This window comes from Microcaecilia unicolor, chromosome 9 (genome assembly GCF_901765095.1).
Source record: "Microcaecilia unicolor chromosome 9, aMicUni1.1, whole genome shotgun sequence".
Taxonomy (NCBI): Eukaryota; Metazoa; Chordata; class Amphibia; order Gymnophiona; family Siphonopidae; genus Microcaecilia; species Microcaecilia unicolor.
Genome location: NC_044039.1, coordinates 163,318,589 through 163,332,710, shown reverse-complemented (window position 1 = coordinate 163,332,710; position 14,122 = coordinate 163,318,589). Strand labels below are relative to the sequence as shown.

General features: G+C 42.4%; 1 protein-coding gene across 2 annotated transcripts in view; it reads left to right on the top strand.

Moving 5' to 3' along the window:
* CDKL1 (cyclin dependent kinase like 1) overlaps positions 1–14,122 on the top strand; it is an 80,441-nt gene that overhangs the window by 17,353 nt on the left and 48,966 nt on the right. For both annotated transcript variants that reach the window (XM_030215337.1, XM_030215338.1), the window contains exon 3: positions 11,923–12,044. In XM_030215337.1, the coding sequence (XP_030071197.1) occupies positions 11,923–12,044 (122 nt within the window). The remainder of the gene's footprint in view (positions 1–11,922; positions 12,045–14,122) is intronic.

Genomic DNA, 14,122 nt, shown 5'->3' with positions numbered 1-14,122 from the left:
ACGCTTATACTACCGCAAGCCATTTTTCAGCGTGCCTTTGTAAAAGGACCCCTTAATTGGCTTAACAAGCAAATCAGTGTTAACAGCACTAAACAAGCAATAATGAGCACTCATTGGCAATAATTAGAATTTATATAGCAACGTACATAGTAACATAGTAAATGACAGCACATAAAGACCCAAACGATCCATCCAGTCTGCACGCATAACTTGCTATTCTGTAACGCACTGCACCTAAATTCTAACACGCACAGCCAAGAAGGGGCATGGCTATGGGCGGGGAAATTAACATTTCATGGGCATTCCAAAATGTGTACATAACTGTTATATGTTTCCATTGGTGTAAATGGAAGCGCGTAGTTTTAAGTGTTGTAATCTCAACTAGGAGTATTCTATATACCGCACCTAAAACTAGGCGCCGCTGACAGAATACACTGAGGCGGAAATGTTTACAGCGTGGCTTTTTCAGGTGCCACATATAGAATACAGTCCTAAGTGCTGTTCTATAATGGGAGCGCGCCCTTTATAGAATAATATTCAGTGCGGATCTAGTGCCTCACTCTCGGGCATCGTACATACACCTGCTAAAAGCAGATGAAAATGCCAGCGCCCAGCTTGGGCGTTCTTCGGGTGAATTCTGTAAATCTGTGTGCAACTTTTGGGAATGTCTCTAACACACCCCTGTCCATGCCCCGTTAGGTGCCATGCTTTATAGAATAGCGTGAGCAAGATGCATGCACAAATTTTTAAGACTGCCAATTAACATGATTTAATGTGGAATGCATTACAAGTGGAATGTGGAATGCATTACCACGTAACTTAAAAACAATTTACGAACTAACTAACTTTCGCAAATCCCTGAAGACATATCTCTTCAACAAGGCATACCAGAACGATCAATAACTGTCACTGCAAAACATCACATCACCTCATACTCTGAATGATTCTCTCTTTACCTGTCTGCTTAACTTTATTATGCCATCCTATTCACTATGTAACACCAATTGTAATTTCTACTCTGGTATGGCAAATGCCATAATGGAGCGTTGTAAGCCACATTGAGCCTGCAATTAGGTGGGGAAATGTGGGATACAAATGCAACAAATCAAATAAACATTAATAATTGGTTGTTAGCACTTAGTTATTGATGTTTCTGAGCTCATTAGTCAATTTACGAACAGTTTGGAGTGGAAGAGTGGCCTAGTGGTTAGGGTGGTGGACTTTGGTCCTGGGGAACTGAGTTTGATTCCCGGCACAGGCAGCTCCTTGTGACTCTGGGCAAGTCACTTAACCCTCCATTGCCCCATGTAAGCTGCATTGAGCCTGCCATGAGTGGGAAAGCGCGGGGTACAAATGTAACAAAAATAAAATAAAAATAAAATTTACTTGCACATGCATCTCTGATGTGCACACAAATTTGTGCGTGATATATAGAATCTGGTGGACAATGTGGCCTGATGATGGGAAAATTCCCAGCCATAGAAAAACTGCTTTTTTTCAGTGATGCTGCAGCCAGCCTGACAGCCTCATTCACTTCCTTCCAACCCTCTTCCCCCCAAGTCCTCTACTTGCCTTTGAGTCATTTTATCCAGTTAAATCATGTTGAAAATGCACCCCTTTGTTGTTGTTGTTGTTGTTTGTTTTTTGTCAAAAAAGTTGAGGATTTGTCTAAAGAAATTATTTTAGGAATACCTAGTCAGGTGACGGAGAATATGGGGGGAAATTATTGGAACAGAGTCAGTTGGAACAGTTTGTAATTCCATCTACGGAGGACGTCAATTGAACCCCTGTTGAAACTTCTTCTGGAAGCTGCAGTGAGACCTATAGCTATGTTAGTGAAGAGGTTGTTATAGGAAGGGAGGGTACTTGAAAAAATATGACATTCTATCATTTCTTCCCTCCTGAAAAAGTCTCTGTTAAATGCTTGGGATTTTAACAATAATAAGCCAGTTGCAAACCTGTCATTTTAGGTGTGGCAGTTGGTTGATTTTTTTTGGTTTCCTTTGTGGTCATGTTTTGGAGGCAGTGTTGTTGCTAGTACAAGATGAAGTCCTCTGTCTTATGGTGCTATTGATCCTTTTGGATTTGGCATCAGCATCTGTTTTGGTGAATCGTTTGCTTCTTCAATATTGTAGTGGTTTGGGGATAGGAGGGCTGGCTCTCATGTGGCTTAGGTTCCTGTCCCTTTCCCTTTCCTGTACTTTTCAATATTTTCTTGCAGCCATTGCGGGAACTTATAAAATAAGTGAGTTTCAAAGGTTGTTTTGATTTTTGTATGCTGATGATGATCAATTGATTATGTCCTGGAAAGGCGATAGGGCCCAGGTCTCCGAGAAGATAAATGGAGGATTAGCAGGCATCTCATGATGGTTAGTGAAGAACCAGTTAATTCTAATGTTTAAAAAAAATAAGAGATCTTCTTGAGAGATAAGGAACTCACTGGATTAAAGGATTTCCTGCAAGGAGAGAGAGAGTTGTGACCATCTCTGGGAAAAGTGACTGAAGTCGCAAGAAACAACATTTTTTAAAAAAAGAGGTTTTAATGAATTCTGTTAGAGCAAACAATTTGTAATACAACAGTCCAAACCTCATCCTGTTATGTGAAAAATGTAAAAAGTTGCGTTTTTCAGAGTGCTTATGGACCCATGACATAAAAAATTGGCCATTCTCAACATATTGGATCTGCTACATTAGTTATCTTTTCTCAGAGATGGTCACATATGTGGCATAATGGAAGAAGTAAAAGATTTGGGGTGGATGTTGTACGATAGATGGTTTTGGGGAGAGTCAGATAGTTAGAACAATTCAGTCCATATTTAAGAAATTGAGAACTTTTTATGGGTTTATGTCCAGTGTTGGAGGCAGAAATGCATCTGTCCTCCCTATTTTGGATTGTTATAATGGGTTATATGCTAGAATGGCTGGATGAGTTCAACATTTGCAGGTGGCTTAGAATACTACCATCTAGCTAAAAATACGTGCTCACACTACTGCAGGCCACTTTTTACTGTGGCTACTTTAAACAGGTGGCACTGGAGTCTTTTGTACCACATTATTTTATTACATTGATTATTGTTTTAGTTTTGAGATTTTGTGTTGATTGTTGTATTTTTAATATTGTTTATATATTGTATTTCACCATAGGCACATCAGTAATTTTGGCAAACAAACCTTCTAAATAAATACTATATTTAGCCCTTGTATTACATTGGATAAGTCACTTTCAGGCTAATTTTCGAAAGTGATCGCCGGCCATTTCCCGACATAAATCGGGAGATGGCCGGCGATCTCTCAAAAGCGTCGAAATTGGTATAATCGAAAGCGGCTTTTTTGACAGCATCGCCGCTTTCCCGTCACCTCGCCGGCGAAAGTTCAATGGGGTGTGTCGGCAGCATAGCGAAGGTGGGCATGGGCGTGGCTACCAGATGGCCGGCTTTCGCAGATAATGGAAAAAAAAGCAGCGTTAAGCAGTATTTCGCCCGGTTTACTTGGTCCTTTTATTTTCACGACCAAGCCTCAAAAAGGTGCCCCAACTGACCAGATGACCACCGGAGGGAATGGGGGATGACCTCCCCGTACTCCCCCAGTGGTCACCAACCCCCTCCCACACTAAAAAAATACAAATCAAAACCTTTTTTTACCAGCCTGTATGCCAGCCTCAAATGTCATATCCAGCTCCCTGACAGCAGTATGCAGGTCCCTGGAGCAGTTTTTAATGGGTACAGTGCACTTCAGGCAGGCAGACCCAGGTCCATCCCCCCCCCCCTACCTGTTACACTTGTGGTGGTAAATGTTAAGCCCTCCAAACCACCCCCAAAACCCACTGTACCCACATATAGGTGCCCCCCTTCATCCATAAGGGCTATGGTAATAGTGTAGAGTTGTGGGGAGTGGGTTTGGGGGGGATTTGGGGGGCTCAGCACCCAAGGTAGGGGAGCTATGCACCCGGGAGCTATTTGTGTATTTTTTAAACATTTTTAGAAGTGCCCCCTATGGTACCCGGTTGGTGTCCTGGCTTGTGAAGGGGACCAGTGCACTACAAATGCTGGCTCCTCCCAAGACCAAATGCCTTGGATTTCGTCGGGTTTGAGATAGCCAGCATTTTTTTCCATTATCGCTGAAAAACAAAACCGGCGATCTCAAACCCGGCGAACTCTGGCATTTGGCCAGGCTAAACCGTATTATCGAAAATAAAGATGGCCGGCCATCTTTTTCGATAATACAGTTCCGGTCAGCTGTTGTGCCGCCACCAAAATAATCGAACGTTCGATTATGCCCCTCTTTGATTCCTAGCATTTGACTATATGTTTCCTAGGGCCCTGTTTACTAAGACATGTTATAGGCGCGTTAACGTTTTTAACATGAGTTAACCATGTACATGCCTGCAATATCCCTATAGGTGCCTACATGGTTAGCGCACACACTAAGTGTAGGTGCGCTAAAAACATTAACGCACCTTAGTAAACAGGGCCCCTAGTTTATTTTATTTGTTGGTTATTCCTACAGATTTATATTTTTTGTGTAATCTAGACTGATTCAGGAATTGCTTGAGTAATATTTTCGTCATAACATTTTTTGCTTTGTTTTATAAAGCTTACTCCCACATTTCTTTTAAAAAAAATCTTTTTATTAATGGTATATAAACACAAGATGCTAAGACAGACTGCATCATAACCCTAAAATGCATCTTACGCAATTCCAATAACATAGTGAAATTAACCAGTAGCCAAAATAAAGATATCATCCAGATTTGTACCTCCCACCCCCTATACCCAATCCCCCTTAATTCCAATGAGCTCTAAGAGTGTTCCCACAAGATGAAGAAAACGGATGAGGCTGAACTGTACATATGTAACATTATTTTTAAGTTGAATAATTTAGCTAATTTTCTCTCCATATCCTATAGGGATCCCATACTTTGAAGAAAGCAGTCAATCTGCCCCCTACCCTGCATTTCTGTTGAGCATTTGTTAGCTTATCACTTATCTTGAAATGGAAGAAAATTAAACAAAAAAAACCCCCAAATTGGCAGAAACTAAGGACTGTGTTGGTAAAATGTATTTTATTGTAAAGCCAAACATAACAGAGATGAGTTTCTACTCCTCCTAAATTGCTAGTGATTTGCAGTTGTCCGTGGCAATGAGATGGTTGCCTTCAGATGAGAAACTGTATAAGTTCCTAGAGACATGAAAATATTGTCCAGTTGTACTTAATGTGAGTAATTATCTTCCTTCTTCCTGTTTTTCCTCACCTTTCCAAAATACCATTCCTTCCCAACCCACCTCACCTCACATTGTTGCTCTGTGTAGATTTATGTTAGAGCTGTTGATTTTTTGCATGTGAAGACCTGTCCAAGGATTGCTTTCTGTTCTGTTTCCCTTCCTTTGTATATAGTAACAGAGGCTGTTTACCGATTAGGAAATTGCTTGGTCTAATCAAATAAATATTTGTGTGGACAAGATGGCATTTGCCACTGATAAATGCACCCACTTATTAATAAGCTTTGTACATAGTAAATATTTTGTAAACAAGGACTTTGTAACCAACCAAGGTTTGCCAGAGAAACTGATAGAGATGAATGAGCAAAGGGATCAGAATGCTCAGTTCCATTTAGATGGGCCTCAAATTCTGTAAGAAGTCTGCAAATAATGTTAAGTACTTCGCCTCTTCTCCGGTTTCATACATGGGAAAAATCTGCTACAATGTGCGTTTGCTTCTGGTTAATGTGGTAATCCAGCAACCTACTGTAAGAGAAAATAATCAATGTTTTGAAAGAAGATTACATCCAGTCTTGCTTCTTTTCGTGCTTATTCTATGGGGGGGAGGGGGAATATAATAAAATCATGGGTTTAAGAGATCTATCTCTCTCTGATATTAGCACAGAGCTCTGATCTGTATTGTGATACTGGAAGATCTCATACAGGTATGCAGGTACATATGTCATCTAGGGTGGTGGCATATAAGAAAAGAATACCAAAAAGAAGATCTGAAACTGTTTACTTTTTGAAGAGTATATGTGGTTAGCAGAAGCATAGCCAGGTCGTGACGCCAAGGAGAGTGGAGAGCGCACTACATAGGCGTGACAGACTGCTGAAAAATAGGTACCATCAGAAGTACATATGGGGGAGCAATCTCTCCCCTGGCATCCCACCTAGCTACGCCTCTGATGGTTAGTTTAAATATGTATTTCTAACTTCATAGCACTGTACAGCCTAGCTAACTCTGTTGCCAGCTGTGTGGAAATGTACTTTGACATGGCAATTTTGAGAACAGGTTGTCTAAGTATTTATTTATTTGACATTTATTATACCACTGTGGTGTGCAACCCTGAATATAATACAGCCAAGTTAAAGTTGACAACATAGCAGAAAGCATCAACAAGAAACACAAGGAGGGGAATGTCCTAATACAACCATCTTAAACCAAAATAAATAATTTATCGGTAATACAGCCTGTAAGTGCCAATGTGTCTTTATAAGAGAGCCTCACAAAACCTGTGGACGTCCTGGCTAAAACTCATCTATGAACATTTACACTTATACTATATAGTACTTCTATTCTGCAGAACACCTGACCAGTTCGTTGCAGATTACATAAAGAAGACTAGATCAAAACTTCCCAGGAACTACAATAAATTTCAAAAATAAAACAAAATTGAACTCCAAACAACTTCTCAAATAGCCAAGTTTTTAACATTTTACGAAAGGTTAAGTAATTCAAGATAGTGGTTCCAGAGGCAGAAGATTCCAAAGTACTACAGCCTGATAATATAAAGAAGATTTGAATATAAACATTTAGAGTACATAGAGAGGAGGAGTGGCCTAGTGGTTAGGCTGGTGGACTTTGGTTCTGGGGAACTGAGTTGGATTCCCACTTCAGGCACAGGCAGCTCCTTGTGACTCTGGGCAAGTCACTTAACCCTCCATTGCCCCATGTAAACCGCATTGAGCCTGCCATGAGTGGGAAAGCACAGGGTACAAATGTAACAAAAATAAAAAATACATACGCAAACATTTATAATTTTTCTTCAGAACAGGCAAAAAAAAAAATTTATAAAGGCAACTCAGGAGCCTTGTTATGAAAATTCCCCACCCTCCCTCCCACCTTATGGGCCAGGATGTGAATGTTGGAGATAAATTCAAAGAAAGGAGCAATACTTCAAATCCTATAGGGGAAGTTCTGATAAAGAGTAGAATCCTGAAAATATATGTTCTCAAGCACTGCAGGTGTTTCAGTTAAGATCTCTACTCAGCTAAATTTCAGAACCACATAAGTGACCAGGGAGGGAGGAAGTTATTAAGCTGTGGTAAAACATGCTATTTTACCATAGGTCAGATTAACGCGGGAGTCACTAGCTTAGTTTATTGGCATTTTTAACATGCTGTCTCTTTCAGTCTTACAATAAAGACATAAAGGAAGCGCCCAGCAGCTCGCACGCTTTTCACTCCGGCCACTGCCTGTAACCCGACGAGGTAACTTTTAAAATTCAGAGGGAGGGGAGGGAGGCCTCGGAGGGAGGGAGGCCTCAGAAGGTGGGGGGCCTTGGTGCTGGCAGGGAGGGAGGCCTTGGAGCTGGCATGGAGGGAGGCCTTGGAGCTGGGAAGGAGGGAGGAGCCCTGGAGCTTGGTGGGGGGCCAGGCCCTGGAGCTCGGAGGGAGGGAGGGAGGGTGGGCCCTGGAGCTCAGAGGGGATGGCTGGCCCTGGAGCTAGGGTGGGGGCGGAGCTGGGGTGGGGCCCCATCAAATTGGTCTGCACAGTGCCCCGCACTTGCTAAGACCGGCCCTGGTCAGGCAATACAAAGGAACATAAGCTATCAAACCAAGAAACCAACAGGTGTAAAGTAATTTCTTTTGAATTACATATATTAAATCAGCAGCATTTTCATACGAGAAAAGCTACACTGGCTCCCTCTTAAAGAACGCGTCACGTTCAAAATATGCACTCTAGTCCACAAAATCATTCATGGAGATGCACCTGCCTACATGTCAGACCTGATAGACTTACCACCCAGGAATGCTAAAAAATCATCCCGTACATTCCTTAATCTTCATTTTCCCAACTGCAAATGTCTAAAATATAAACTAATGCATGCAGCAATCTTTTCCTATTGAGCACACAATTCTGGAACGCGCTGCCGCGCAACTTAAAAACGATTTATGAACTAACTAACTTCTGCAAACTACTGAAGACCCATCTCTTTAACAAGGTATACCACAAAGATCAACAAACGTGAACTCCTCCACATACAACCAGAATTGTCTTATCATATCTGCTTGTTATGCTACTATCATGTTTTGTCACTGTAATGTAGCCCAGGATCCTTCTGTAATACTAAATGTCTATTTTCTTATATAATTCCATTATTCATGATATATTGTAAGCCACATTGAGCCTGCAAAGAGGTGGGAAAATGTGGGATACAAATGCAATAAATAAATAGTTATGAAAACGTTTAAATTTATTGCAAGTAGAAAGCTGGCCATTAATGTATCAAAGGTGGGGAACGGCTGAGGCAGTTTTTCCTTTTCAAAAGAACACATGGGCTCTCTTAAATTAATCAGAGCTGTGATCAGGCACTTCTTTCACCTCCTCCTCCTCCTCTCATCTTTTGTCATGATTTGGCTTATCCATGTTTTTGAAGTGGATTAAATCAATGATCAAAGAAGGGTAGGAGGAAGAGAGAGACAGTGTAGGTCTACAGTCTTCACAATTACCCATTTAAGAAGAACCAGCTTTTTACTCAGCTAAGGTTGTTTTAGATAAAACCGGTAAATATATCACTATCTTTTCTGGTGCTTCTGTTGGGGTTGCTGATGTTGCACTGATATTAGTGGGACTGACTTCACCATCAAGCAAACTAGGCTGTCACCTAAAACAGCAAGTTCTTTGCTTAAAGCCCACCTCTTCAATGTTGCGTTCGGCACCTAACCCTTACCGTTCGGTGAATCCAGACTGCCCCAATTTGACTGCCCCTATCGGACCGACCGTTCACTTGTCTATTAGATTGTAAGCTCTTTGAGCAGGGACTGTCTCTCTTTGTTAAATTGTACAGCGCTGCGTAACCCTAGTAGCGCTCTAGAAATGTTAAGTAGTAGTAGTAGTAGTAGTTAAGGGCGGCGGAAAGGAGCTGCAGTCAAAGAAAAAACAGGTTCTGATGCTTACACAAAAAGGCCCTCCGGTGCTGTTCAGTATGGTGCCAGAAAAATACTGCTACAACAGCTCTGCAACAAAGCTCCCTACTGCTCAACACTAATCACATGTATATTTAGGTGCGCTGTTAGCTTTTAGCATTAGAGAGTCCAGGGGGAGGATTGTGCCTGGCGCATGCACTGTTGTGCGTTAAGCACAGTTGTTAAGCGCATGCCCAGAATGCCAGAGGGGGAGGAGAGAAGGAGGAGTAAGAAGTTCCGGTTTTCTAGCATCCTGTGCGGTAAGGAAGAGGATGAAATAACTGGAAATTTAAAAAAAAAAATCCGAAAGCCGAATAAAAAAAAATTTGCAATAGTAAATAGATGCAAATTGAAGCAGCTGGATTTACCTCTGATAATCCTTTCCCTGTTCTGCTGCTGCTGCCCTCTTGCTTGAATTTGAATATATTCTGTGACAAGAAGCCTTCTCTGGTGAGCTGATAATTCTTCCTTGGCTACTCACTGACAGATATTCCCTTAAGAGTTTCCTGGAAACTTCTTAACCTGAAGGGAGCCCAACTTGGCCGCCAGCAACACCGGTCTCCCCATTCCTCCCCATGGCTCGGCACAACCCTAACACCAAGAAATGCAAAGTGATGCACTTAGGGAATAGAAATCCACGGGAGACATATGTGTTAGGCGGCGAGAGTCTGATAGGTACGGACGGGGAGAGGGATCTTGGGGTGATACTATCTGAGGATTTGAAAGCGACGAAACAGTGTGACAAGGCAGTGGCTGTATCTAGAAGGTTGTTGGGCTGTATAGAGAGAGGTGTGACCAGCAGAAGAAAGGGCGTGTTGATGCCCCTGTATAAGTCGTTGGTGAGGCCCCGTCTGGAGTATTGTGTTCAGTTTTGGAGGCCGTATCTTGCTAAGGATGTAAAAAGAATTGAAGCGGTGCAAAGAAAAGCTACGAGAATGGTATGGGATTTGCGTTACAAGATGTACGAGGAGAGACTTGCTGACCTGAACATGTATACCCTGGAGGAAAGGAGAAACAGGGGTGATATGATACAGACGTTCAAATATTTGAAAGGTATTAATCCGCAAATGAACCTTTTCCGGAGATACGAAGGCGGTAGAACGAGAGGACATGAAATGAGACTGAAGGGGGGCAGACTCAAGAAAAATGTCAGGAAGTATTTTTTCACGGAGAGAGTGGTGGATGCTTGGAATGCCCTCCCGCGTGAGGTGGTGGAGATGAAAACGGTAACGGAATTCAAACATGCGTGGGATAAACATAAAGGAATCCTGTCCAGAAGAAATGGATCCTCAGGAGCTTAGCCGAGATTGGATAACAGAGCCGGTAGTGGGAGGCGGGGCTGGTGGTTGGGAGGCGGGGATAGTGCTGGGCAGACTTATATGGTCTGTGCCAGAGCCGATGGTGGGAGGCGGGGATAGTGCTGGGCAGACTTGTACGGTCTGTGCCCTGAAAAAGACAGGTACAAATCAAGGTAAGGTATACACAAAAAAGTGGCACATTTCTTGGGCAGACTGGATGGACCGTGTAGGTCTTTTTCTGCCGTTATCTACTATGTTACTATGTTACCATCTCTGAGCTGGCGTAAGGCTGACGACAAGACTGCCCTTGTTTGGCGCACTGTCCCCTGAGCATTGAGGAGGAATAGGGAGACCGGTGCTCAGGGAGCTGGCGAGCTCTTAGGTTCATGCGCTCACCAGCTCTCAGCATTCTGTGCAAGCAAATGCAGAAGCTAGTATGGCACTAATAGCCTCTAGCACCCGCATTTGCTTCTGAGCATCGAGGCCAAAGAGCCTCCGCACATGCTTTTACCCTGCGAGACGGTGGACAATAAATAAAGCAACGTTTTTAATATTAAAAGAATGATATCCAGTGCTGTTTTTAAAGGACCATTCTTGGAGAGATGGTCTTTGGATGATTATGATTGTGGAGATTCAATATCAAAATCTTGTATGGAGGGGGGGCTGAAAGTTACTTGAGGGGGTGCAAGGCTGAAGATTTGTCTAGGGCATGTGCTTCAATATATTCATGTTATTTGTTTATTTATTTATTGGGATTTATGAAGAGATTCACCCAAGTCAACATACAGCAGGTACAGTTTAACATAAAACTTACAATTTTGTTAACAGCATAACAATAGTAAAATAACCAAGTATAAATATAAATACGATAAATGAGGTAAACATACAGCACAAAACATAGCACAAACTCTGATATCACGTTATAATTCAAACTAAGATATTCACCTTGTAGCTTAGGCCATCCTTCCAAACCCAGAAGTAGAATCTGCCATAAACAGAAGTTGTTGCTCATTTGACACTAGAACGTGTAAAATTTTTCACTCTTTCAAATAGTACAAAGGCAAGAGAACACTCAATGAAATTACATGGAAATACAGTTAAAACAAATAAGAGGAAATATTTTTGCACTTATAGACTAGTTAAGCTCTGGAACTCGTTGCCGGAAGATGTAGTAACAACAGTTAGTGTATCTGGGTTTTAAAAAGGTTTGGACAGGTTCCTGGAGGAAAAGTCCACAGTCTGCTGTTGAGATAGACATGGGGAAGCCACTTGCTCTGGTGTTGCACAGTATGTTGCTACTAATTGGGTTTCTGCCAGGTACTTGTGACCTGGATTGGCCACTTTTGGAAACAGGGTACTGGGCTAGATGGACCATTGGTCTAACGCAGTATGGCTTTTCTTGTGTTCTTATGAATAGGCATTAATTTAAAAAAACATAATTTTTTGTTTCCCAGCAACTTAAACATCCCAATCTTGTCAATCTCCTTGAAGTCTTCAGAAGAAAGCGGAAGCTGCACTTAGTGTTTGAATACTGTGATCATACAGTTCTTCATGAGCTGGACAGGTATCAGCGAGGGTGAGTTGCATGGATCTTTTATTTAAAAATTGTTGTCCTCTAGAGAGGACCTGTCATTTCAAATACTGATCTGAAATTTCCCGTCTACAGAGAAGCTGCTGTTGTGGCTTGGGAAGGGTGTGGATGGGAAAGTTGTGCTTGTGTTTTTAAGAATCCCACCGCTGCTCAGGCTCACTGAAAGTAGCTGTAATTAGGCAATATTTGAAGGCTTACCTCATGTAGCACTTTGAACCATTCTAGGTTTTTGCTATGAGGATACTTACCATACGTGCTCGTGCATCATAGGTTGCAAAATTTGTGACCTTTTTTTTAAGGTCAGAAGTTGGCACCCATGCCAATTCCAGCATTGTCCCTTCCTCTTCTCCCTATCCCCATCTCCCCACAGTTCTAACCCCGTCCAGTTGCAGCAGTCGCAAGTATAGCACTCCTCCTGCATTCTCCATGCCAGCATTTTCAGGCACACTTCTTCCCTGCCCCCCCCCCCCCGGGCCGAGATGCCATTCCCCCCACCCCCGGGCATTTTATCTGGTCAGAGTGACTTTCCAGCACCCGCCTCTTCCCTTTACTACAGCTGCCTGAGCGAAACAGGAAGTTACTTCAGGCGGCTGCAGTAAAGGGAAGAGGTGGGTGCCAGTGGCAGCAGGGCAGCATATGAGAATTGCTGCTGGGCTTGGTAAGTCAGTGTGACCAGGTAAAATGCTGTGAAGCTGACGCCCCCACCTTGAGATCCCGCTCCTAAAGAGTGCCACCTGAGACTCCCGCCTCAGGTGGCCTAATGGTCGCCCCTGCTCAGAACTACCACCGACCCAATGAGGCCACCGGCGGTAGTTCTGCCTCGAGTGTGCGCCACTTCCAGAGCACCGGAAAATAATTTGTTTATAGCATGGTGCTAACCCAGCGATAATCGGGCATTGCTGCGCACTGCCCAGTTACCGCAGGAGCCCTTACAACCACCTCTGAGAGTGGCAGTAAGTACTTTCTGCTGCATGGCCACGCAGTAAGAGATAGCTTACCGCGTGGCCATTTTTTTTAGGGGCTTTTTACCCGCTGCGGTAAAAAGAGCCCTGGTGAGCAGGAAAAGCAGCCCCCACCGCTCCTGCAGGGACTTTTTTTCTCACAGCTTAGTAAAAGGACTCCATAGTTTTTAGTGCATGGGTAGCACACACAGATCCCAAACTTACCATAAGACACACCCTTACATGTGGTAAACATGCACTAGCGCATACTGCAGTTTAGTAAAGGGAAATGGGACTTGATATACCGCCTTTCTGAGGTTTTGGGGGTTTTTTTGCAACTACATTCAAAGCGGTTTACATATATTCAGGTACTTATTTTGTACCAGGGGCAATGGAGGGTTAAGTGACTTGCCCAGAGTCACAAGGAGCTGCAGTGGGAATTGAACTCAGTTCCCCAGGATCAAAGTCCACTGCACTAACCACTAGGCTACTCCACCACAGCAGTTTAGAAGTTGTCTACTGAGAGATCAGAAGATTTCTCAGAATGCCACTGCACCCGTTTTGCTAGTGTTACGGCAATTTGAGCGAACTACCCCTGCTTTGGTTTCTTTGCATTGGCTTCTAGTGAATTTCAAGATCTAATATAAGATTTTTCTGATAGTTTTTAAAGTGATGATCGATAAGATTTCACCAGTCATTGCTTTTAGTTTACACTTGCATCAAGCTGCCAGAACATTGAGATCTACTTCCAGTAATTTTTTGGATGTTCCCTCTTGTAAGTTGATTTATTTAGATGAGTGTAGGAATTCTATTTTCTATATTGCTGGGCTGAAGCTATGGAACTCTTTAGCCTCTGAGGTAAGGTCTTTGAGAAGTGTGCCTGAAAATTGTGCTGTTCCAGAGGGTGTTCTTTTTTTGTTAAAATGTTGATCATGGACTAGAACTATTATTTTCGATAATTCTTTGTTTTAACAAGTTTGTTTTGTATTTGCGTTTTATGTTGACAATTATGAATGTATTTTATCTGATCAGAATTGTAGATGATGCGGGCTATAAATTTTATTAAAAAAATAAAGAATAAAGAAATTATTGGAATGTATAAAACCTATAACTGTTCTGCTT